The 27,960-nt window shown below is 39.5% G+C and overlaps 1 protein-coding gene across 1 annotated transcript; it reads right to left on the reverse strand.

Moving 5' to 3' along the window:
- Nucleotides 1-605: 605 nt before the first annotated feature.
- On the reverse strand, nt 606-27,490 carry Uprt (uracil phosphoribosyltransferase homolog). Its single transcript, XM_070040181.1, has 7 exons — nt 26,910-27,490; nt 13,506-13,548; nt 10,426-10,495; nt 9,266-9,328; nt 6,443-6,604; nt 5,697-5,795; nt 606-813 (listed from the first exon to the last, which is right to left on the reverse strand). Exons 1-7 carry the CDS (start codon nt 27,299-27,301, stop codon nt 707-709), a joined length of 936 nt encoding a protein of 311 aa, XP_069896282.1. The 5' UTR covers nt 27,302-27,490; the 3' UTR covers nt 606-706.
- Nucleotides 27,491-27,960: the final 470 nt, after the last annotated feature.

The raw sequence follows: 27,960 nt of genomic DNA on the forward strand, positions 1-27,960 counted from the left end.
TCGAGTGATAGTAAGAGGCTCTGAGTTCAAGCCTCTGTACTGGAACAAAAATAAAGAAAAGTAAATGTACACTAAACAAAATGTAAACTGTAGTGGGCCAAAGAAGGACTCTTAGTTGAGTTTTATTCATGGCTACAAGTAAATTCCAAACGAAGAGAATCATCATTTAGGAAATGATTTCAATGTTCTAAATGAGACTTCAGCAATCTCCATAGGCATATTATTAAGATTTCTGCGTAGACTTCTTTTTTTTTTTTTTTTTTTTTTGTCGGTTGTGGGACTTGAACTCTGGGCCTGGGCGCTGTCCCTCAGCTCTTCAGCTCAAGGCGAGCGCTCTACCACTTGAGCTACAGCGCCACTTCCGGTTTTCTGGTGGTTTATAGGAGATAGGAATCTCACAGTCTCTCCTGCCCGGGCTGGCTTTGAACCGCGATCCTCAGATCTCAGCCTCCTGAGTAGCTAGGATTACAGGCGTGAGCCACCAGCGCCCGGCTCCTGTGTAGACTTCTTTGTTAAGTTTGGTACCAACTGTCAAGAAATAACCAACTAAATTAAAAATCCTTGCTTACTGACTTTTTATTATCCACACTTCCAAAATTAAAAAGTATCTTTAAGGTATCTTTATTATTCCTTGAATTAGTAAAACAAATACAAACTGAAGACATAATTGTAATGTGACACAAGATACTCATTTTCCTTCAGTAATTTAATCTGTTCCAAAATATTTCTGTCCAAAATGTGTAGGTGCAACAGGATGCACTTCAGTAGTTAAAATTGTGATCTCTGGAAATTCTTGAATGATTGACTTGGCACCTTCAAAGAAAAAAAGAAAAGAAAAAAATAGTTACTATGGGATTTTTCATAATGCTAGTTGCAATTCATGAATTTTATAGTCATTGTTACTAGACCTAATATTGAGAGAGGGAAAGAGAGAGCGCAATAGCCTTTGGATATTTATTCAGACATAGTACATCTCTATTTATGTGATCTGAAAGCTTTGGTAGTTGTTTGACTATGCCCTTGAAGCCTCATTAATACATGCTTATAATCAAAGTGTTTTTTAGCTAAGTTGTGAAAAATAGATTTTCAGTTATAGCAACTTTTTCCAAAAGTCTTTTTTGTTGTAGTTTAGAGGCTGGGTAAGAATGAATAGATTTCTTTCTCAAAGGAGGATCACACACATAAATCAAGCTTTCCCACTGACACACTGTGAAACAACTGAGAAGTCAGGACTCTAGCTTTAGAGGAGGGGCTACACAGGGAATTAAGGCTGGCTGGACATCTGTACCTATTAAACAGACTAAGTTTGAAAAATAAAGACTGGCTAAAATCACAGTTAAACTAAAAAGCCATAACAAGGCTGCCAAAAAATAATATTTTTTTCAGCTATAATGTCAAGAATAGTATGCTATTCTAATGAAAACTACTAGAACTAAATGGATTAGTTTTGTATTCCCCAAAGTGGATAATTAAAGGATTAGCTTAATGTGTTTAATGTTATACATAATGGACAATCAAGGAAGTCACACTTTGTCACCACCCATGTTTGACCTACAGATAATTTCTGGTTACAGAAGAACAAAGTAGTCAAACAGGCCAGAATTCCTACCCAACAGTAATACTGGAAAGTGTACCCATAACCTACTTTAGCTTCTTCAGGGCTGGCTGAGACTTAGAACACTTGGAAATGAGGAAATAGCCTGGGGAGAAAAGTCACTTCTTTCTCTTTCTTCTCAGTTATGAAGCAAAATAGGAATTCATTGTAGAACAACTTAGCAAAATCTTACCCCCTAAAGCTTAAAGATAATTAAAAATCACTTAGAATTTCACTAGCCTAAAATAATCTCTGAAAAAATTGAAATAGTGTTATTTATGTAGCTGTAAGGTCTGCCCTGGTCCATGCAGGCCCTGGCATTCCCACCTCCTGTATAAGTCTCCACCAGTACCTGCATCACCTAGGTAACTGGCACACCAGGAGGCAGTCACCTTCCCCTCCTCTGAGATCACATCCTCCCCCTCCCCCTTCCCTCCCATACCTCTGATCTGACTGGGAAGGGTCCCAGGCCCTGAGGTCACATTGAATCCAGTATGGCCACACCTTCCCTCACCTGGCCGCACCCACTCCTCCACACCTACTCCCTGCCCCTTAGTCCTACTTAAACCCTGGCTGGACATCAGCATACCCCTTTCGGCCAAGTGGTCTCCACCATGCATGGGGGAGGGGAGTGGGAAGGAGTGGGGAGAAGTGGGGGGCAGGCAGTTTGGAATAAATAAACTTCTCTTCCTGCCTGAATACCACATGGTGTTCTCTTCATCGGCCACCTAATTAAACCCACCTCTTTACCTTACAGTAGTCTCTTGCACTGAGGAGACTTACTAGGAGACATGTCAAATCCAAATTAGTTTGGGAAGTTAAAATAGTCATAACTGCTATTGTCATCGCTAGACTTGGTGAAAGCATTTCTCAGCAGTCTAATGCTGCTATGGCTTATGCTGCGTTTTCAAATTTACCATCCACATAGTGAGGTCATTAAATACTTTTCCAAAATAAGATCTGACAGTGATGTGTTTACATATCCTTTGACTATGTTAATTTACCCATTTCTTTGTAAGTCATTTATATCATTCTCTTTTTTTCTTTACACAAATAACTTTACAATGAACATCCTAGAAACTAAATTCTTTTTTAATATATATTTTTATTGTAAAGATAGGGTAGAGAGGGGTTACAGTTACATGAGTAAGATAATGAGTGCATTTCCTATCCAACCTTGTTACCCCCTCATTTGTTTTTCCCTACCATCCTTTCCCTCCTCACCTCCCCAACTCCTCCCTCCCCTCCCAAAGTTGTAAAGTTTGTTTTCAACATAGTGTCTTGTACATCTCATTGTTACAATGGGTCAACCTGTATCCTTATTTCAGCATTTTGTTATTTCCTTCTCCTCCCCAAATTAGAAAAATGTATATACAAGATGCAGGACACAGGAATCAAATACAGTGAAAATAGGGGTTATACCATGGGGGAAGAACATACAAGAGAAACTAAAAAAAAATCTCATAGTACATTATAAGTATATTAAAAAGAACAGCAAGAAAGATAAAACCTCTTGTGACCCTATCTTGGGGTTCCTTTCACTTAGCAGCATCTTATATGGTCATATGTACATAGCTTTTGACCTTTTCTGCTTGTCCTCGACATATACTAGTTATTGCAGATAAGGGAAACCATGGGACCTATGTTCTTTGGGCCTGGCTTACTTAACTCAATATAATTTTTTCCAAGTCTTTCCATTTCCTAACAAATGGGGCGGGGTCATTCTTTCTGATGGAGGCATAGAAATATAGATATAGATATAGATATAGATATCACATTTTCTTGATCCATTCCTCTACTGAGGAACATCTGGGTTGGTTCCTTATCTTAGCTATGGTGAATAATGCTGTGATAAACATAGCTGTGCTAGTAGCATTAGTATGGCTCTGTTTGTGATCATTTGGGTAAATGTCCAGTAGTGAGATTGCTGGGTCATAGGAAAGCTCTATGTGGAGTCTTTTGAGGAACTTCCATATTGCATTCCAAAATGGTTGAACATTTATACTCCCGCCAACAATGCAAAAGGGTTCCCTTTTTGCCACATCCCCTCAAACATCTGTTGTTAATAGATTTCTTTTTTAATGTTTTTTATTGTAAAAATACTGTACAGAGGGGTTACAGTTACATGAGTAATGAGTACATTTCCTATCCAGCCTTGTTACCTCCTCCTTTGTTTTTTCCCCTACCATCCTTTCCCTCCCCACTTCCCCAACTCCCCACCTCCTCCCTTCACAAGTTGTAACATTCGTTTTCAACATAGTATCTTGTACATCTCCTTGTTACAATGGGTGAAACTGTATCCTTATTCAGCATTTTGTTATTTTCTTCCCCTCCCTAAATTAGAAAAATATATATACAAAATGCAGGGTACCAGAATCAAATACAGTGAAAATAGGGGTTATACCATGGGGAAAGAACATAAAGAGAAACAAAAAAAATCACATAGTACATTATAAGTATATTAAAAAGAACAGCAAGAAAGATTAAAACCTTTTGTGTCCCTATCTTGGGGTTTACTTTGCTTAGCATTATCTTATATAGTCATATGTACATAGCTTTTGACCTTTTTGGCTTGTTCTAGACATATACTAGTTATTGCAGATAAGGGAAACCAGGGGCCCTATGTTTCTTTGGGCCTGGCTTACTTCACTTAACATAACTTTTTCCAAGTCTTTCCATTTCCTAACAAATGGGGCAATGTCATTCTTTCTGATGGAGGCATAGAATTCCATTGTATAACTATTCCACATTTTCTTGATCCATTCATCTACTAAGGGGCATCTGGGTTGGTTCCATATCTTAGCTATGGTAAATAATGCTACAATAAACATAGTTGTGCTGGTAGCTTAGTATGGTCTTGTTTGTGATCATTTGGATAAATGCCCAAAAGTGGGATTTCTGGGTCATAGGGGAGCTCTATGTGGAGTCTTTTGAGGAACCTCCATACTGCTTTCTAGAGTGGTTGAACAAGTTTACACTTCCACCAACAATGCAGTAGGGTACCTTTTTTTCCACATCCCCTCTAGCATCTGTTGCTATTAGATTTCTTGATTATAGCCATTCTAACTGGGGTGAGGTGGAATCTCAATCTTGTTTTGATTTGCATTTCTTTTATGGCCGGAGAAGTTGAGCATTTCTTCATGTGTCTATTGGCCATTCTTACTTCCTCTTCAGAGAAGTCTCTCTTTACGTCTTTAGCCCGCTTATTTATCAGGAGGTTGTAGAAACTAAATTCGATGGTTTATTTTCTTAGAATGTATTCTTAGAATCTTGAGTCTTATTTTAGGCACATTTCTCCCAGGAAATGGGGAACCGTTTTCTCATCATGCCTTTTGAGTGGAAATCTAACTTTAAAACATCAGGCTTTCAATTCACATTCCACCATTTACTTCAGAAGTGAGACCATGTGGTTAGATAGAACCTGGAATTTCTTGCTGTTTTTGTGTTGTTATCAGACTCAGATGGGCAATCAGAAAAAAACAGGGACTTTTCCAACATTCAAGGACACTTTTCAAATAGGGCCATTAGAGACAAATAATTCTAATTCTGAGGTGGGGGTGTGTGGGGGTGTGCATGCACACGCGCGTGCACTCGTCAGGACTGGGTTTGAACTCAGGGCCCTGAGGCTTTGTTACTCAAAGCTGTTGCTCTACCACTTGAGCCATACCTCTGCTTCTGGCTTTTCACTGATTAATTGGAAGTCAGAGTCTCACAGACTTCTACTCAGGCTAGCTTCAAACCATCCTCAGAGTAGAAACAATTGTAATTATTTTCAGTGAGGATGGTTCATACTTCTCCATTTGAATTTGAATATTAGAACTAGCCATCATGATAAGTCTAGCTATCACTTGATCATTTGATCACTTGAATCCAGGAGTTCAATACCAACCTGGGCAACATCATGAAATACACTCTCAAAAATGATACAAAATATTATCCCTAAGCCTAGAGATGATAAACCTAAGCTATAGATGCCAAAATTGGATTCAAATTGATTATGAACAGAACTAAAGTTTTCCTCTGGATAAGAAGCTAGGCAGATACACTAATACCCATCTATTGAACATCTAGCACTGCAGTCATTGCCTGGTGCTCAACTCACCATGAGGAGTAGAGAAGAGACTGAGCAGGATAATAACACTTGGTTGAACTCCATGTTCTATAAGAACCTTTACAGCTTCAATTACAGTATTTCCAGTGCCTGAAATCAAAAGACAACCAAATATATTAGTAGCATTAACATTTATTTTGAAATGTTTTTGAAGAACAATGCTCTATTTAGAGGTGCTCGTTTTTATCAATGTAATTTAAAAATAATAGACATGAGAGATACAGTTATCAATATACAATAAGCCCTAAATTCACATATTATTTGAGACATAAAATTTTGCATATTCCCCCTCACCTCCTTGGGAGACTATGTATGACCTGGAAAAGCTTAGGAAGGAGAATAGAATAACAGGAAAAAAGTGTATTACCTCCAGAGAGGATAAAGCCTTGAGATAATCATTGCCATACTCATTAAGCTTAGAGAGCAAATATGTTTCGATATATTTTCTCTGTTCTATATATTTTTGCCTCATTAGGTCCTCTGCTTTGATGTGTTTGTTCACTTCAACATAGAAGCTCTTTGGAACTAATAAAGTTTGACTAATGTGTATTCCCTTATTACACAATGAATTAAAAAAAATACTTTTAGTCAACTGCCCAGGGCAATTCCAACTCCAACAGAGAATAACACATTTACAAACTGTTTTGGCCTTGCAGATTAGGGTATGTAGTAGATAGGCACTAAGCTGAATTGAAACATTAATGAAAAATTACAAAGTATAAACTTGAGCCACTCACTGAGAATTGGATACATCAGAAGGACTTTTCTCCGGTAAATGTCTGGGGGAAACTTGGCATAATATACTTTGGCTCTTTGTGTCTCCTCGTCACTCTGAATCAGGATCTTTCCAATTCTTATGGATCGACAGCAGTCTCGTAAACCTTGTTCCATTGCCTCACCTGGAGGATGCAAACAGAAAACATAAGGAGAAAAAGCTGGAAGAGACAGAGTGGAAGGCTAAGTATAGGTTGATATGGATGTGACTGTTATCAACCCAGAAAGAATAGTGACAAGAAGGAACATTCTGATGGAGCTAATAGCTTTTTTTCCCTTCTGATATATTTTTGTTCTTAGTGTAAGATTAAAGCTGACAAATGAAACTAAGAAACTAGTTTTATTGCTGGATTAAAAGTTTTAGAGTCCTCAATGAGCTTTTTCAATATCAGGGATACTAATTACATGTATGGTTTCAAAAAAGCCTTCAAATCACTTATTTATCACTTTCTTCTGGATAAAAGTAGAAAATATTTTTGGAAAAATGGGGGCTTTAGTTAAAGATCAAGGTGGGACCGGGAGACATCAATTAGCTCAGGAACATCTCCACTGACAGGTTTTGTTATAAGTGGTAAAAAAAAAAAAAAAGTGGAATATTGTTCTCACTCATCAATACCACCACCACTACTACCACCACCACTTCACTGGTTTCTAAACATAGTGCTAATTTGGAGTCTGAATTCCTATAAAGAAGTGTTTGTCAAAAGTCAGTCTTTCTCATACAGTCACAATTTTAGGCTGTATAATTCTACCAGTGGCACTTAACTTTTTTTTCCTTCTTTTTTTATTGTTATTATAAAGGGGATGTACAGAAGTGTTACAGTTACATGCGTAGGTAATGAGTAGATTTCTTTTTCAACAATGTCACCTCTTAAGTTAACTGTTTTCATTTCAGTGTAAGAGGAAACTTTATAGGACTACTGTAAAAATGACACCAGTTTTGTCTTAATATATATGAAACTCAACAGGTGGCTATTAAGATTAAAAACAAGTGTGTCAAGGCTGGGGTGTAACTCAATAGATGGTGCTTCTTCGCATGCACAAGGCACTGGATTCAATCCCCAGCACTACAACTCCTTACACAAAACAAAACCAAAAAATCCCAACTCTGCATCATCCTAAGTCATCTGATACACATTAAGGGTACAAGGATCATGCTGGTCCCTCTAGAGAAGAATCTAGAAGGAAACAGAAGAACTGACTAGAGTGCTCATTAATTTAATAATATTGTCCTGAGAATGCCATCACTGCCTAAGAGGAAATTGGTTTAAAAAGGGAGCTTAATGCTCCCATTTCAGTTGAGGTATTTAATTGTTCACTAGCACAACTTCAGAGCCAAAGGAAAGGAGTGAATGATCATCTTTTTTAAAAAAAATCATTTCTAGTGCAATTGAGTAGAACTTCTATCACTTGCATAAAAAGAAATAAAAAAATTAAGGTTGCTGAAGAAAAATAATAATTGTGGAGTAATAGATATACATTCTAATTATAGGCATATAATTTCAGGGCACACAGGTCAGTTTAGAAGGGCAAGTAGCTGGACTCAAACACAAATACAACATTTATGTAAGACCAACAAATGCAAACGTCTAAAGCTAATGACAGGTGCTTTTCCCTATATGTCACACATTCATCACACATAAAATAAAAATATTACATTGGGGAGGGGGGCGCTGGGAAGGTAGCTCAGTGGTAGAGCGCTTGCCTCACATGCTGAGGTTCTGGGTTCGATTCCTCAGCACCACATAACAGAAAAACCCAGAAGTGGTGCTGTGGCTTAAGTGGTAGAGTGCTAGCCTTGACCTGAAGAGATCAAGGACAGTGCCCAGGCCCAGAGTTCAAGCTCCATGACTGACAAAAAAAAAAAAAAATCATCCAGTTTACTTCTTGGCAGAGTTCCCTGCAAAATAGATAAAACAGAACATATGTGTGTGTATGTTTGTGTGTATACAACATATATATGTATATATGAATGATGTCCAGATTCTTTCCCTTGAGCTAAAATCTTGCTGCTTCTGCTTTCATTGGCCTGAACCTGTTATCTTCCCAAGTCAGTATCCCATATAGCAGGGATGGCAGGAGTGTGCTACCACACCCAGTTATAGAATGAGAAAGGGTCTCAAGCTTTTCTGCCCAGGTTGTCCTTGGACTGTGATCTCCTCCTAAATAGCCAGGATGTGAATCATTGGTGTTAGATTTTTGTGAATCTTTGTTTGTATTTTTGGCAGTACTAGAGTTTGAACTCAGATCTTCACACTTGCTTATATATATGTGTGTGGATATATATACATCTGTATATAAATATATTGTATATAATACATGTTATATATAATACACACATATTGTATATAATGTATATGTATTATATATGTATATATAATATATATTATATACAATATATGTATATACATATATATCCCCCCCCCCAGCCAGGAATCCAAAAGTTCTTCAGGCCTGAATTTATGCCACAGTCTTCAAACTATCTTGTTCTCCCCAAGACAGTATGGCATACTCCTCTGATCCCAACCTCCCCTAAACCTTTTGGAAAACTGGCTTGCCCATGGAGGCAGGCAGCTAAATGGCTCTGCAGTGCAATGCAATGCAAACTAACCAAACTTAGCAACACACAGGCCAGGATTCCAAGGCAACACAAGGATAGGCAGCACATGGGGGTAAGATGTGAAGCAAAGGCAGGCTGTACAATTATGAGACATAGCCACCTTTAACCCGGGAAACAGCGACCAGATCTATGCACACAGACTAAAACCACATACATACAGACGTACCACTTCTCATTATGCTGACCCCACAATTTCCCTTCTCAAACTTCACTCCTTCATACTTGTACCCTGTTGGGAAAGAAAACGAAAAGAATTTATCTTTCATCATTGGAGCAACTAATTTATTCTATAAAGTGCCTATAGCTTCCAGTGGATGAGTACAAAGCAACCCCTTGTCCAGATACACTGTGTAACACCTTTGGTTCCCTGTGAAAGTAATGAGATGCGTTATGATTTTTCATAGTGATTTCTTAATTCCTCCTAAGAAACCTGTGGGGATAATTGGGAGAGGCAGACTTCATTGAAGGCAATAGACTTATTATAGCACGATATTCACATACACGTTCTTCAAATTGAATTCAGAGGAGAATCGCTGCACTCTGAGAATGCTATCGACCCCATCAATTCAAACTGAGACCCCACTGAGAGCCACATCAGAAAGCCTCCTTATTCCATCCCTTTTTATGAGCCTCCATTCTGCCTTAAAAGCTGAAGAAAAAGGCAGAAGTAATTATCAAGCTGACCAACCCTTGGTCTCTTCCTGAATTTGTGTCAATTATGATGCAACAAGCTCAGCCTTCAATTTTCCTTAAAATTCAACCTTTGAATAGAAGACTTTTCCATCATTTACTAAGGAACCAAATCTGAATTTCAAATTCCTGAAAAAGGGGATGTGGTTTGGGGGAGGCGAGGAGGCAGGATGCTTTGGCTATTTTTCTTGGAACAAAGTACCTTCTTCAATTCTCATCCCTCTTAGTCCCCCCCCCCTTTTCCCTTCTCATCCTGTTTTTACCTGGAGTTTTAATGCCAAACCCAGCCTCCCCCATTTGTTAAAATCAGCGGTTTCCCCACAGAGGTAAAGATAAGCTGCCAGCAATTCTTAACTCTGGTCCCAATGGGCTGTCATCAGAGGTAACACCTGCATGCCGAAGAATATTTATTAACCTTTAACTGGAATTGACAAGCAAGCCATTAACAAAAAGTCACCTACACAGATTTCTTTACTAAATGTCTCAGAAGTTTAAAAGAACAGCTCCATCTAGATTTCTCACTTTGCATACTGATTTTTACTCCAGTTCCACCTCCTCCCCGCCACCGCCTACACCAACGCCCACTGGCGCTCAGGATTTTTATGAGGAAAATTTGAGAATAACGGCCCTGGTTACCTGTTGGAGTAGTCACCATGCATTCTTTATATGGCAGCTGATTCAATCCCTCTTCCACAACAAGTCTGATCTAGAGAGTCAAAGGAAGAAGAAGGTGAGAAGGCTGCTGTGAATCTCCTGCTAGCTGTTAAGCCTCAGAAGCTGAATAGTGGGCAGGGTCAGTAGCACACTGGGTAAGGTTTTATGTTCTGAAATTAGGAGGGAGGACTCTATCATGTGAGAGATGCAGGGATAGATCCAAATGTCAAGCTGCTGGCTACTAAGTATCTTGCCTTCATCAGGCACACGATCACTATGTTGCTTGATTCCCAGGCTATGAAAGGAAATTTCAAGTGACAAGAATCATGGAAAACACCTTTGGTAGTAATAAACTGGCTATTATGGAAAGTGGCACTTTCTCTGCCTTGTTCAGAACCTCTGAAAATGCTGAGTTGGATTTTTTCCCCAAAACAAAGCCCCACCACAATACAAAGAAAACTCTTGTGAGGAAATGAATGAGTGGATGGGCTGGACCAATTTACTGGCCCAAAGAAGGATCCAGTATAATATACTGAGACTTCTCAACTAAAGAAATGGTCCATAACAATCATAACATATGGTGTCCCATGAAAAAGAATCACTCGAAACCTCTAGGAACAGCTTCCCCAAACCAGATGTTGTATTCCCATGGGTAACCAGAGCCTACTATATAACAAAGACAGGCTGAGCCTGCAAAGCACATTTTCTCCAATCGATACTACATTACTGATTGAGAATCAGGAACAGCAGGGAAAAGCACCATGCTTCATGCTCTGTTATCACAACATAACACCCTGCTGCCATTAAAAGGATCAATTTGAAATGGGCCAGCACTTTGGCAGCCTGAGGAATCAGAAAAAGACCGCCAGAAACCTCATGAAAACTGTTTGCAAGGGCATACTCGCCCTTAGCTGTCGCCCTCTATAGTGAGCTATTGTTTGTTAGAAGCAAATAACAACCTAGGATTCTTTTCTTTGAAGAGTCCAGTCCACCTCACAGTAACACAAAATCATGGAAACAGTGACCAAAATATAAGAATGATGGGACTGTGCCTCAGTGGTGGAGCACATGTGAAGCATGCACAAAGCCCTGGGTGTAATCCCCCAGCACCCAGATGAACAAGTAAGTGGATGAATGACAAATACATGAATGAATGAATGAATGAATAAATAAAACATAATGAACTCAAGGATCAGAGGCCCAGGAAGCCAAACCTGACAAATTCAGAAAAGAATGAATTAATGTCCAGTACAATGTGACATTATGTTAGAGGAGATGGTACCTAGAAATCCTCAGCCAATAGCTAAAGAGCTAAAGTCCCTACCACAACCACCACAGACCCTCCCCTACCCAATGTAAGACCCTTCAAAGCCAACCACAGAGAACAGAGAGGTTCAAAGTAGCATCTCCTCAGGTAAATTATGCCATACTTCCTCATTATTTCATTTGCCTTAGATACAAAATCTGCCATTCAGGGAAGAATTTTTGGATTACCAGGAAGTTAAATCCTACTTCATACAGTAAAAGAGCACATGAGCACATGAGCCCGGCACAGTGGCTTGTGCCTTAATCACAGCCACTTGGGAAGAAGGTGAGGCAGGATTGCTTGTGCCCTAGAATGAAGCCAGCCTGGACAATATAGGGAGATCTTATCTTATAAAAAAATTAAAGGAAAGGAAAGAGAAAAGAGCATATGAAAATCGAAAGAAAGAGGAACAACTTTCTGCCAGTGAACAGAAAGACCCCTATTCTCTCCACAATAGCCATTAAGACATAGATTCCAGCTGGGCACCAGTGGCTCATGTCTATAATCCTAGCTACTCAGGAAGCTGAGGTCTGAGGATTTTGGTTTGAAGCCAGCTCTGGCAGGAAAGTCCATGAGAATTATCTCCAATTAACCACCAGAAAACCAGAAGTGGCACTGTGGCTAAAAGTGGTAGAGCGCTACCATTGAGCAAAAAAGTCCAGGGATAGTGTCAAGGCCCTGAGTTCAAGCCCCACAACCAACAACAAGAATAACAACAATGAAAGGACATAGATTCCTTTCCTTCAAATGTGTTTGGGGGGGGGGTGGTAAAAGAATAAAGCACAAAATGACCTATTGTCCCAGAAATGTCAACCCCATCTCTTTCGATGCCATCCAAAATGCTTATTACTGCCCCCGAAAGCTAAAATAATCTGAAATAGAATCAGGTTTTGAACCAGTAATATTTAAAGCCAAAAGCAGTCTAAAATCATTTTGGAATAAATTCTCCAGGGAAAACCTGAATGAAACATGGCATGCCCTTTTCTGATATATTTTTTTATCATCTGCTTTCTACTAGTTTATTTTAACTGTAGGGTTAGAAAGCCACATTTCTTTCTTTTCCAAAGTACCAACAACAGTAGTTAATCCAAACTCCAAGATCAGCAACCTCATTCTTGTATTCTTCTTCTCTATACATCCTAGAGCAGAAGGAATCTACTGCTGTGTTTTATAAATGGATGAAAGTTAGCAACCACAGCAGATAACATGTCAGCTTACTCCCAGCACTTGAGCACACTTAGATACAAATAGTTACTTTGTAGACAAGTCAATTTGGCCTGAGGTTCTCTTAGATGACAGGAGCAGAACAGAAGTAGGCTTGCCTAAACCTTACTAGGAAATTCCCGAGGAGCATTTAGATAGTCCAACTTAGTATGTCACACTTAAGGATAGTATAAAACAGAGTCCAAATAAACATCACCTCCCTGTAAACTATAAAATGTGTACTCATTTTTTTTGTCCATTAGCTGGATAGTACATTATTAACTTTCTTCTAATGTACACCACTTCATTGCCCAAAGCTGAAGCAAAGTTGCTGGGAACAAGAGTTCCTAGGCAAAGCTTTGGGGGTAGAAGGGATTAGAGGCAGAGCTTTAATGCAATGGTAAAAAGAATACTACAGAAGCCTAGCAATATGATGGTTACATGGTACAATCTCTTTTACCCCCAGAATGTTTTAGAACAAAACAGCTCCTTGGCCTACCATGATTATATCACTAGTACCACAATGAAATGAAAATGGAAAACCTCCACCTACCAAACGATCCGCAGAAAACATGAAGTCCCCTCTACTGGCTGTCCTAAAAAAAAAAGTATAACTATTAGTCTAAATTAGAGATGAAAGGTAAAATATTACTTAATACAGATAGTAACTCTGACATTAAGACCTATTACATATGTAAAACTTCAATCATTTTGTGTATGACTATTATTATTGAGTTGATGCATTTTTACTACCTTCCAGGCAACAAAATGGGATGATTTAATACACTTGGAAATGCTTACTTGATCTTAACATTAGAGATAAGAATTAAAAAGATCGTACAGTCCCCCACCGAACTGTCCATGTACATATTATTAAACCAGGAGATGAACAGAGTTCCCTACGGAACATGACAACAAATCTACATCTCAAATTGAGAGAAATTTTTGCAGCAAGAAAACTATATTCTCCCCACCTTCCCTCTCAATTTTTCTTGACCTAAAGGTTATATGATAGAGATAAGAAGCCCATTTACTTCATCTCTAACCCTTATGGCAATTTTTACAGTGTAAACAAATCCTCTACTTTGGCCACTGCTTTTATTTCCCAAACTACTTTTACAAACTATAATTGGTTCCTTTTCCTGATTTTTTTTTCAAATGAATTCTCCATTCCCTACATCTTTCTGCAGTCTTCCTATCCATTTCTGTCTGACAAATACCTTTACATATTGAGGTACTCAGGTGACAATAATACAGTGTTGTATTTATCAACAACGTGTTAACCAGCCCAAAGGTGCATGGGAAAAGACTGATGCTCTATCTGGATGTAAAAGTTAGTCGTGTTCCTCTTCCTCCTTTTTCCATATAATTGAAAAAGTCTAACTGAGTGAACTGATTTACAGCTTTTGTACTTCAAAATCCCCACCTGCCTATCCAAAGCACACCTAAAATATTCCCCAACACAACATCAAATAACATATGCAAGCACCTGCTAGCCCAGTACATCATTAATCACCATGCATTGTTTGGTAAGTTGTATTTACTTTCTCTGACATGGGCAAGCAATGAAATATCTCTGACATAAATAGTATTCTGTTTCCTAGAGTTATATCATATTATAGCTATTAACTACCTTAACTATAGACTATAATTGAGCAACAGCAAGAATATAGGCTTATATTTTAATGTATAAATATTCCCTAAGTTCAGAACACTATTCCCACACACACACCTATAAAGGCACAGAGAAACCATTTAAAATAGATTTTATTTCATGCACTGTGGTTTCCAAATGAGACCAGCACCTTTCATTTCTATAATTAATCTTCACAACATGCTTGTCAAGGAAGTAAATAGCAGGGAACTATAAAAAAAATACTGAAGCTTATTGCTTCTGCTAGACTTATACAAACTTGTCTAGGCAGCTGGAACATAAGTTTTTTCAATAAGGAAGAAAAAGTCTGAGTTTCTCTTAAAGAAATATCCTGTGACATATCTTGGAAGTCCATCTGAAACTTTTTTTTTAAAAATGGACCATCCATGCACACTTATTACATGAAAAACTTATACTAGTTAAATAATCAGAGTTGCCCAGATCTATTGTTTTATTTTGAAGTCAGATAGGTTAAGACCTTTCACAACCTCCCTCCCCCAAAATACAGCTTAGCTCATGAATTTTTTTTTTTGTACTGGTCCTGGGGTTGAAAATCAGGGCCTGCACACTATCCTTGGGCTTTTTTTTTTTTTGGCTCAAGATCAGCACTCTACCACTTGAGCTACATCTCCACTTCTGGCTTTTTGGTGGTCAATTGGAGATGAGTCTCACAGACTTTCCTTCCCAGGCTGGTTTCAAAAGGTGATCTTCAAATCTCAGCCTCCTGAGCAGTTAGGATTATAGGCATGAGCCACCAGTGCCTGGCTAGCCGATAACTTTTTACATAATAAGAACCTCTTTTATCTACCAGAAACTGTACACAGTAAGAGAACTTAATGTGAATGGTCATCTCTTGACAATTGCTGATCTACAAATTAAATAATTCACTGTTTCAAGTTACACCGCTATAAACACTAATTACTGACTTTTATTTTAGACAAACTTCAGACCCACACTATTTTAAATCAATTTAAAAATTAAAGTATGGTTGTAATATAATAAGATGACTGCATTTTAAAAACTTATATTGGCCTTTAACATCACATTTAAATACTAAACATTATGGAGATTAGTTTAAAAGAGGCAGATATTGCCTTGTTAGATAAACCAAGATGAACATATTCATTTCAACTCTCCTTTAGGCATTGAACTGGGCTAATCAATTGTTAATAATTTAATTATTAAAATTTCTATTTATTTCAATTGAGTAATTGTTAATACTTTTGAATGAAAACCAGATACCAGGTGTTGTTTATGCTACACACTCAATTTTGTCCCTAATTCATTTTAGAAATCCCTCCTACTAGAAGCTGGGTACCAGTGGCTCATGCCTATAATCTAGCTATGCAGGAGGCTGAGATCTGAGGACTGTGGTTCAAAGCCAGCCCAGACAGGAACGTTTGTGAGCCTCTTATCTCCAATTAACCACCAAAAAGCGGGAAGTGGAGATTCGGCTCAAGTGGTAGAGTACTAGCTTTCAGCAAAAAAGCTCAGTGACAGTGTGCAGGACCTGAGTTAAAGGCTCAGGCCCAACACAACAACAAAATATCCCTATTACTGAAAACAGCTTTGAAAGATCCATCAGTCATCTTCTAATAACAGTGTCAAATAAAATCACATCCCTGAAATATTATAAAATATATGTAAATAATCAAATACCACATATTTAAATAGACAATGATATTCAGGAATTCAGAATCCAAAGCATAGAAGTACAATATTAAATGAAACATTTATCTATTTATTTGCTAGTTGATTGATTGGAGGTACTGAGTCTGGAAAGTAGGGCCTCACACTCTTGCTTGGCTTTTTAGCTAACAGCTGATGCTCTACCACTTGAGTACCACCTCCAGTTTGGCATTTTGCTGATTATTTTGGAGATGGTGTCTTGTTGTCTTTTCTGCCTAGTCTGGCTTTAAATAATGACTCTGTAGGTCTCCTGCTGCTGAGTAGCTAGGATTACAACATGAGTCATCAGCATCAAGCTTAAACTGAAAATATTTTAAATTGTAGCAACCTCAAACAAGTTTAATAATGGAGACCTATCTATCATCTAAGGATACACTTCTCTTGACATATCTCACACACACACACACACACACACACACACACACACACACACACACACACACACACACACACACACACACAGAGATGTGCCATTCCCCTGTAGATGAAAGCCAAAGGCACGCCAATTTATGATGTGATCTTCAGCTGGATACAAGATAGCAAGATTCATAGTAGAAGCCAAATCTGGTTGAGCAAACTTGGTTTTCCCTACATATTAAGCTATGTATCAAGCATTTAAAAATTTCCAGAAAACCAGGTATGTGTGCCTAGATCCCTCGTGTTCAGGAGACTGAAGCAAGAGGATCAAAACTCCGAGGCCAGTTTGATCCACATAATGAGACATTATCTCAAAATTAAAGAAAGGAAGAAGGAAGGAAGGAAAGAAGGAAATGAAGAAAGAGAAAGAGGAAGGAAGGAAGAATGAATGGAAGAAAAATAATTTCTCCAGAAGTAGAAGAAGTTTTTATGATGACATGAATTGTAAAAAGTATATACATGTAGAAATGCTTTGCCAGGCATGGTGGTACACACCTGTATATTAGTACTTAGGAGGTAGACACAGAAGGATCTGAAGTACAAAGATCTGGAACTAGCCTGGGTTATATAGTGAGATCTTGTGTAATAATAGTAGTAGTGATAGTAATCATGATAATAGATTAAAGCCAACTCTCCTGGTTAGTAACTTTAAACAATTTAATTGAAATCAAATCCTGGGAGAACTAAATGAAGCATCATTTTTAAAAAAGATTATTTGGGGGCTGGGAAGGTGGCTCAGTGGTAGAGGCCCTGGGTTCGATTCCTCAGTATCACATAAGCAGAAAAAGCCAGAAGTGGTGCTGTGGCTCAAGCGGTAGAGCGCTAGCCTTGAGCTGAAGAACTGAGGGACAGCTCCCAGGCCCAGAGTTCAAGCCCCATGACCAAAACAAAAACAAAAACAAAAACAAATAAATTATTTGTAGCACTTGGGACAGAGTAAGTTGGAGTTCACATATAACAAAAATACAGGGTGACCAATTAAACTTGTGCTTCAGCAATCCCACGCAATTTTTTAAGTAATACTTACAGGAAGAATTATATGAAGAATCATACATTTGTTGAGTTTAAATTTAACGAGGCATCCTTTGTTTTATCTGGCAACCTTATTTGAGGGGGAAGAATTTGATGGACTTTAAAAATATATTTTATAAAAGGAATGTGATTTCTCATCTCAAATTGTTTGTTCCCACATTTTTATTAGCATCCATTAGTTGTACAAGAAAGTTTCATTTTGACATGTCCATATATGTACACAAAGTACCTAGATCAGACCCAGTCCTTCTATCTCTCTCCCATCTCCAATCCTCCCTCTCCCCTGCCCCATACCAATCTCAACAAGCTTCATTGTTCCATTTTCACATACTGTATTCCCTTTACTCTTTCTCTTTACCCTCCCTTCTCTTATGCCCTGGACAGGACCTGTTTTACATTCCTGTCTTCATTTTTTATCATACCTTAAAAAAAACTTTATTGAGAGTAGGTTATTACATAAATTTCACATATTTCACAGTATTGTGGAATAGTGATACTTAAGTCACAAACATTTTAACTGTCACAAGGCAAACTGTCATTATCATGGTCTATAAAGTTTGTGAATTCTATGAGCTTTGATAATACTATTCCTTCCACATCAGGTGATATGTACATTTCTTTCCTTTCGCTTAGTGTAAGCTGTTCCCTCCTTCCCTCTCCCTTCCTCCTTCCCATCATTGCCTTTGAGTTGCTTAGTTCATTTTCATCTATGTCCAGTGCAGCTGATGGGCCCCTCTGTTGTATGTTTTCCCATTTCCCTGTGATTCTGTGTCCTCCTCCTAGCTTCCCTCAGATGTGCACATACAAATACTGTATATGTGGTCAAGAACATGGAGTCATTTAGCAATGATATGACAAAATGAGTGGAAGTCCTTTGTTTCTCGAGTCCTGTTTACTTTGTCATATCTCCTTGCATTTTGGTTTTAGCATTCACATATTAGGGAGACCATGTGCCATTTGTCTCTTTTCTCTTGGCTTACCTCCCTCAAAATGATTTGCTCTGGTTCCATCTATTTCCCTGCAAATGCCATTATTTTGTCCTTTCTAATGGTTGCATAATATTCCATTGTATATAGATACCACAATTTTTGGAGCCACCCATCTGTAGTGGTGATCTGGTTGTTTCCATATCTTGGCTATTGTGAACAGTGTTGTAATGAACATGGAGGTGCATATGTCCTTGTATCCTAGTTCCTGTTGCTCAGGGTTTGCCAAGCAGTGCTATGGCTGGGTCATATGGGAAGTCTATATTTAGCTCTCTGAGGTACTTCCAGACTGCTTTCCAAAGTGGTTGTATTAGTGTACATTCCCACCAGCAATGCAGGAGGGGTTCCTCTTTCTCCACATCCCCTCCATTTTTAACATATTCTAATGGTCCACACGGATTTCTGATGTGTTTTGTTTTGTTTTGTTTTGTTTAGGTCCAGTTGTGGGGCCTGAACTCTGGGCCTGGGTGCTGTCCCTCAGCTCTTCAGCTCAATGCTAGCGCTCTACCACTTGAGCCACAGCACCACTTCCGGCTTTTTTTCCTTTTTGCTTATGTGGTGCTGGGGAATCGAACCCAGGGCCTCATGCATTGCAAGGCAAGCGCTCTACCACTGAGCCACCTTCCCAGCCCTGTGTTTTGTTTTTAAACAACTGGTTAAAGACAAGTAAAATGTAAAAGCTTTTCTAGTAGGTTGAAAACAAAGGTATGCTTCATTTACAGTGAATGTTCAGTGAAAATTCTGAAAATATAAGCTCCACTTCTCTGTTATTATGTGATCAGTAAAATAATAGTTCCAAGGTTTGTCATAAGATGAAAATTATTTATAAATTACTTCACTCTTCCTTCCTTTGCCATAAAAAAAAATGCAATAAAGTACTTAAAGCAAACCTAACTCAAGCAAGGTGCCAATGGCTTACATATGTAATCCTAGCTACTCAGGAGGCTGAGATCTAAGGACTGAAGTTTGAAGACAGCCCAGGCAGGATAATCTGTGAGACTCTTAGCTCTAATTTAGTACCTAAAAAGTGCCAGAAATGGAGCTGTGTCTCATTTGAGCAAAATAGCTCAGAGACTGCACCCAGTCCCGAGAAATTTGTTTGTTTAAAAGCTGGAATATGATGAAGTATGCATGTAATCCCAAGCTATCCAAGTGGTGGAGACAGGAGAACTGAAAATTCAAGGCCAATCTGGACAAAGGTAGCAAGCTTCTGTCTCAAAAACAACTTAAAACAAAAGGGATTGAGGACATAGATTAAATAGTAGAGCATACCCGGGAACCTCTGGGTTCATTCAATAGTACCGTCAAAACAAAACAGAACAAAAACCTGAAAATAGCTTTACTATCTGCCAGGTGCAAATTATCAAAGCCACAGCTCCTTAGCACCTTCTTAATGAACTCATAAAACAGTACCATTAATTATTTGCTTGCACCTAAAGCACAGTTCAATGTAAACATTCAAAATCAGGAAAAAAACACATGAGAAAATATCATGATGATGATTGCTTCCTTAAATTAATGCCCATATGTGTCAGGCCAGATGCTCTTTCCTACCCTCTCAGAGACTAGTCTAGTTGGTGAGAAGCCATCACTAGGCTGTTTGCAATAAATATGATGCTAGAGATCTGTACCACTTAAAACTGTGACTTCCTCCCTATTTCCCTAAAGCCAGATAGAAAATTCATCCAGGGTGGGGGAGAGAGGGGGGGAATGAGAAAACCAAAGCCCTGTTTTATAATTGGTAAATCACAGTTTCCTCTCTGCTGGGCATTTTGGTTTTATATAAATCAACAGGAAAAGTTCTGAGCTTCTTCCAATCTCAGGGTGATGCTGGACCAAGCTCTCTAGGCTGATTTTGTCTAGCATGTGAAATCCTTGGCTCACCCTTATACTCCAAATCTGAAGCCAGGCAAATCCCCACACAGGGACACTGGCTATTTTCCCGGAGGCAATGGCCCAGCCGGAGCACACAATAATCATCTGTGGTATTTGGAAAGCTACAAATAGTCAAGTTCCACCCAACACTACGCAAACAACCTTGAAGGATTAAGGCCAGGAAGTTCTTATTAAAGAAAAGGACTCCACAGGCAATTGTGATGCACAGCTTCAGTGGAGAACATTACGTTACTTACATGATTCAACTCACATTAGGTTGCATTCACATTAGGGTTGGGCAAGAAGTTCATTTACCCTGAGGTTGTTTCCTCTCCAGATGATTAAACAACGTTATAAGACTAAATGCCCTTCTTCAGTGCCATCTCATGGACTCAAATACTCTTCAGATTGCTTAACTTTCATCTAAACAGCCTGCACAGGCTACACTGCAGCCCCTTCCTAGGACAAGCATACAGATAGAATGTATTCAACAGCTTACCAAACAGTTTTACTCAGGTTTCAGGAGACAAAACAAAACAAAAATTGGGTAGGGAGGATGATCATTTGCATACACTGCACTGCCTCAGTTATGTTTAAGGGAAAACGTGCCTAACACTCAGGTTTTGCTGGGTTTTGTACATGCAGGAGGCAGGACAGCAAGGAGGTGTGGTTTAATAAAGTTCAACACCAACAAAAAGGAACCACAAGGAAATGAAGGCATCATTTCTTTTTCCTGGTTCACCAGTGACCCACTGTATGCCTGAGTAAATGATCTACTCAAAGACAGAAAATCATTTCCTCAAATTCAATAATACAGCCAGCATATTATGTTTTGAGCACTGCACATTTTTTAAAAAGCCATTTAAAATCAGTACAGCATTCACCATCTCTCCTGCTTTATATAGAAATACAACAACATTCAGTCTGGTTAGATCAACCCCCTGTTCTCCATGCAAAGACAATTCATATAATAGTTCTGTCACTAGATAGATGCTAAGTACCCAGAACAACAACAATAATAAAAGCAGCACAGACACCAATGGCTTCTGTTATCAGACAGCTCCATAGTGCACATATATGCTGGCATGACAAAACAGAGAAAAGCTTATGCCCTGCAGAGGACAGGGTGTGATAAGTAGACCTACAGAAACACAGCTCCTTGTTCCACAGGTGCCCCTATTGTCCTCCTACAGAGGCAGAAACAGGTCTTTTTTTGTGTAAAGGCATGACAATTTGTTTGTCAAGAAAAAGAAAAGAGAAAGCCTTTGTGGACAGATTTGGCTAGCAATAACAAAATAAAAACTAAAACCATTGTCCTCAACCTAAATACACATCAACTCATTATCAACAGGTCTTTCTATACTGTGGCAAAGCAGGATGAAAATTAGTCTCTCAGTATTTATTTTCACAATAAGAATGTGAATTTGAAGTTAAATTCACTTTATTATGTTTAATAAGAAACATGTCCAAAGACAAACTGGAAGACCTGAAATGTCTTAAATAGAAACAGCTCTTCATAGTTTACAACAAAAGCTAATAGTAGTGTGTGTGTGTGTGTGTGTGTGTGTGTGAGAGAGAGAGAGAGAGAGAGAGAGAGAGAGAGAGAGAGAGAGAGAGAGAGAGAGAGAGAGAGAGAGAGAGAGAGAGAGAGAGAGAGAGAGAGAGAGAAACAGAGAGAGAAAGAGAGAGAGAGAGAGAAACAGAGAGAAGTGTGCGTACTGGTCCTGGGGCTTGAACTCAGAACCTGGGCACTATCCCTACTGTCCCTGAGCTTTTGTGCTCAAGTTAGCACTACCACTTAATCCACAGCTCCACTTCTGGCTTTTTGGTGAGATGAGAATCTCACAGACTTTCTTGGCTGGGCTGGCTTTGAACCTTGATCCTCATATCTCAACCTCCTGAGTAGCTAGAATTACAGGCATGAGTCACTAATGCCAGCTAATAGAAAGTATTAATATGTATAATAGTGTTTTTTAGCCTTCCAGGAGCTCCGTGAGGTAGTACCAACATCTTTATTTTACAAATGATAGAAGTTGAAGCTGATGTTAAACATCTTGCTCAAGATCATTCCTCTGGCCCCTACTATGCGCTCCCAACTCAGAATAAAGAGATTCCACTCATACTCGGGTCTGCTATATAACTCAGATTTTTCTGAGTAATAAAGTATAACCATGTATGTACAAATATTGTCAAATGTAAATGCTAACTGTCGTATTTTCTCTAAGCACTATAGTAATGGTTCTTATCTTTATTATGGACCTTTGTGAAATCTGATAAAAGGATCCTCATTTCCAAAAAAGGTCCAGAAACAAATGTTTATTAACAGCATTATCCATAATGGCCAGAGTGGGTGGATACCACCAAAATGTCCATCAACATTGTCCATCAACAAATTACAGGATATCCATGCAGTAAAGTATAAGCCATAAAAATGAATAGTGCACTAATATAACATGATTGAACTCAGAAAACATTATGCTAAAAGAATCTACTTATACAAGGTCACATATTGGATGTTCCTTTTTATTTGAAATATCCAGAATAGGGAGTACCATATGATTTCACACTTAATGTGTAATTTTTTTTAATCCCACAAAAGTTGACAGAAAAATGGACATTATCAGCAGCTGGGGACAGTAATATTGAGAGAGGGATGAGGAAAGGTTGATCAAAGCTCTGGTATGCTATTGCATAGATAACAATAATATATTGTCTATTTCCAAAAGTTAGAATAAACCAGGTGCTGGTGGCTCACGCCTATAATCCTAGCTACTCAGTAGGCTGAGATGTGAGGATCATGGTTCAAAGCCAGCCTGGGCAGGAAAGTCTGTGAGACTCTTAGCTCCAATTAACCACCAGAAAACCAGAAATGGTGCTGTGGCTCAAGTGGTAGAGTGCTCCCCTTGAGCTGAAGAGCTTAGGGGCGGCACCGAGGCCCAGAGTTCAAGCCCTACAACCAACACCCCCCCCCAAAAAAAAGAATAAAGGACATATAAATTTTTTGTTTTTGTTTTTTACTATAAAGGAATGATCAATGATTTTGGTGCTGGACCTTTAAAACCTCAGGAAGCTGAGATCTGAGGATCAAGGTTCAAAGCCAGCTAGGGGAAGACAAATCTAGGGACTCTTATCTCCAATTAACCAGCAAAAAGCCAAAACTGGAACTGTGGCACTAAGTGATAGAGAGTGAACACACACACACACACACACACACACACACACACACACACACACACACACACACACACAGAGCTAGAACTGGAGGTATGGCTCAAGTGGTAACTATAAGTGGAAAAACCAGACTGAGAGTATGAGGCTCAGTGTACCAGTACTAGCCAAAAACAGTAACAACAACAGCAACAACAAAAGAACAATAAATGTCTGAAAATATAATTATGTGTAATCCGATTTAAGCTATGCAATGTTTATATGTATGGAACATTACACAGTGCTCACATTAATATGTATGATTTTTGCTTTTATCTATCAGTTAAAAGTAAATTTAAAATGAAATGTCTGGAATAGGTAACTCAAGAGGAAATAAATTAGTGATCATTTAGGACTAGGTGAGGATGCTAGAGGAAAATGGGAAGTAACAGCATGTGTCAAATGTTCAGGTGATAAACATCCATGAAAATGCTCAAAACCACTAAAATATTAGCTTTAAATGCTTGCATTGTATGATCTATGAATTACAGCTCAATAAAGATGTCCTATTTGGAGTGCTAGGAATTAAACCCAAAGTCTTGTGGACACCAGGCAAGCTACCACTGATCCTTGGCCCTTCAATAAAGGTGTTGTCTTGAAAACAATTTAAATTGAAGAAATAGAAATTTCCAGATAATTTCTCAGCCTTGAAACCCATCTGCACGTCTAAAACCCAAAGGTAGTTACTCCTGCTTTACAGATACAAGATTCATCATCTTCTATTTGTCATAATGTTTTATTTCAGCTGCTTGCATAATTAGCAAGCCTATGGCTCATGTTTTTTAAGATTACCACTTCATTAGGTCACATGATCTAGTTAGATCATTAGATCACAGCTTTCCATATTTGATTACTTACAAACAAGTCAAATGGTGTAAAGTCATAAACAAAATTTTAAGAACTAAATCCAGGTATAAAGGTGCACCTGTGTAATCCCAGCTCTCAGGATCTGAGACAAACATCAAGACCAACTGTCTCTGTCTCTGTCTCTGTCTCTCTGTCTCTCTGTCTCTGTCTGTCTCTCTCTCTCATACACACACACACAAAGCTAGAGACAAGTACTAGGGGCTTATACCTATAATGCTAGCTACTCAAAAGGCTGAGGTCGACAGTTTCGAGATGATCAGCCTATACAGAAAAGTCTGTGAGATTCCATCTCCAAATAATCAGAAAAAAGCAAGGCTAGAGGCATAGCTCAAGTGGTAGAGCATCAGTCAAGCAAGTAAGCTAAGTGAGCTTGAGACCCTCAGTTTAAACCCCAGTACCAACAGAGAGAAAGGAGAGAGAGAGAGAGAGAGAGAGAGAGAGAGAGAGAGAGAGAGAGAGAGATGGAGAGAGAGATGGAGGGAGAGAGGGAGGGAGAGAAGGAGAGAGGGAGAGAATCTTTCCTGGAAAGGCATATTTGGAACTCAAAATTGTAAAATAATTTCTGCCCTAATGGAGCTTATAAACTTTTAGGCAATCACAGATACTTGGGAGGAGGAGATAGAGGGACTGTGGTACTGGACCAGTATAGGCCAAAAGACCCTATCTTTATAAAAAAAAAAAAAAGAAGAAGAAGAAGAAGAAGAAGAAGAAGAAGAAGAAGAAGAAGAAGAAGAAGGAGAAGAAGAAGCTGGACTTTACTATGTGTAATCCCAACTGCACAAGAAGCAGAAGTAGGAGGACAATGTACCAAGAGTAGCTGCAGGCAAAAGCACAAAACCCTACCTGAAAAATAACTACAAGAAACCAAATAGAGCTGTGGAGCATGGCTCAAGTGGTAGAATCCTTGCCTAAAAAGTGCAAGGCCTTCAGTTCTAGCCCTAAGACACACCCACATAAAAAAAAAAAAAACCTAATAGGCAAGATAAGATTCAAACACAAGTAATCTGGACTTCACTCAGTAGATTCTAAGAAGTCAGGAAGGCTGAGAAGGGCAGAAATCAAATCAAAAAGCTGTATGGTAAGACAGTGGATTAGATAGCAATATGTGCTGACAATGAGGAAGAGAGATAAACTGTGGCAAAGAAACCAATTAGGAGCCTATGATATAGTATAAGGAAAAATGACTGGAGTCTGACTTAGGGAGTGGCATCATATTATACAGTAGCCATGTCCCAGCACTGAAAAGGTGTATTGTAACATGCTGAAGCTACTCATTTAAAGCTGCCAGTAAGAGCCACGTGTGGTTCATTGCAGCTATACTCCCAGGTTTTGGAGGACTGAGTTAAGATGGCTTGAACTCAGAAATTTGAGGCCAGCCTGGGCAATATAGGAAGACAACCATTGAAAGAAAGAACAGAAGAAAAGAGAAAAAAGGAAGGAAAAGAAAAGAGAGAAACAAATCTGCCAACAGTAAAGGAATTGGCTATAATGTGTTGTAGTATATATTTCCCTTGAGAAAGCACATGTACACCATAGCTTGAAAAATCGAAAAGTAGCAAGTAGTATTTTAACATGAAGTTCTGGCTATCCTTGTTTGAAAGATGAGCAGGAACTCTAGGCTCCTATAGGCTGTTTTCGCTTTGTGGAGTACCGACAATAAATTTACCATAACAATTTCTACTAAGAGTTGGGTGATAAGCTTTCAGGTTCGTTCAACCTGAACAACGAATCCTAAAACAATATGCCATGTGAGTTGTAGAAAAATAGCAAAGGATCAGATGAGCAGTGTAGCCCAATAGGATTTTCTTGAACTTGCTTTATTCCCCTAGGACTGGGGGATTTGGGAGCCTTGCAAAAGCAAGGGTAAGAAGCATTGCTGGGTTACACATTTATCACGTGGTCAGGCTTTGGGCAGACAGGGTGCACCTGGGCAGGAAAGGCTGGATAGTCGTCATCCCTCAGAGAGACAAAGAGGCCGGAAGAGACTACCAAAAGGTTTCACCCCTTCACAAAGCCACATGGAATACGGAACTTGGTAGGAGAAGGGCTGAAGGCGTGTGTCCCTACACTCTCCTCTTGCACAGGGCCCTAAGAAAGGCCGGGTTATCAAGATCCAAGAGTTCTCTTGGGCACCTTTACTTCCAGTCCCCGCCCACCCCTCGCACACTCCCCCTCCCCAAGCCCACCCCTCCCTTTCCCCTTCCGCTCGCTTGCTCCCTCCCTCGCTTACTTGTCCCGGATGATGGTCTGCAGTTCTCGGATCTGATCATTCATGGGAAGCAGCTTAAGCTGAGTCCCGATCTGTCCCGAGAGTTCACATTCTCCTAGGAAGGAGTCACCCGCAGGTGCGTCATAGTTGTTACTGTCACCACTGTCACTGTTGCTCTCCGCGTGAAGGTTGACGCTGCTGCTGCCACAGGCCTGAGAGTCGTCGGCCAGCACATTAGGATGGGCGTGCCGGGCCAGTAGAGTCAGCTTCGCCATAACGCTACTAGTGCCCTCAGCACGATCCCCAATTGGGTCGCCAGATCTCAACGATGGTTCGGGACTTGGGGTAGAAGCGGAGTTTACTTGCTGATTGTGACAAGGCATGGAATCCTGACACTGGAACTCTGTGGCCATACACCGGGCCGGGACTGTCCCCGCTGCTACAAAACCTTTAGGGTAAAAGAGGGAAGGAGGAGAAGGGTACCCCCCCCGATGCTCACGAGCTTTTCCGCTGGCCTCTGACCTCCCCAAAATCCCTAACCCTGTCTGCCCTCTCACCCTTAGGCCGCCAAGGGCTTCTTTTTGCAAGCTTTGTCCCACGCCCGCCCACAGCAGACGCTCAGCCTGCTTAGAAACCCTATTGGTCGGTGTCTCTGCCATTTACCAGCAAGCTGCTCCTTAACTCTTTAGTTACTTTGGCTGCAGGGGTTCTTCCACGTGGCCTGGCACTATAGGCTAAGTCAGAGGTGCCAGGCAGGTTGCTGAGATCTCCTGGGCTTTTGCATACAGAACTCTGGGTTCAGCCTGGAAAAGCTGGGGGAGGATTACAAGCCCAAGGCCTATGTTTTGAAAGAGGGTGCCTTGGAAGGGAAATGATACTTTATTAACAGCTTTTTCAAAACAGCTTGTCTGTGTAAGCAGAGGAGGAAGTGAAAAGGCCCTGCAGACAGGCTAAGAGCCTGTTCCCCCACCACCCCACCCCGTCTACTAGACTCCACAAGCGGCAGATTCACAAAAGTGCTTGGCCTCTCAAGTCTTTCTTGCCTTTGGGATTAGTTGGGCTGTATAGGGTA

The sequence above is a fragment of the Dipodomys merriami genome, unplaced genomic scaffold, assembly GCF_024711535.1.
Source record: "Dipodomys merriami isolate MVZ:Mamm:240054 unplaced genomic scaffold, mDipMer1.0.p SCAF_3, whole genome shotgun sequence".
Taxonomy (NCBI): domain Eukaryota; kingdom Metazoa; phylum Chordata; class Mammalia; order Rodentia; family Heteromyidae; genus Dipodomys; species Dipodomys merriami.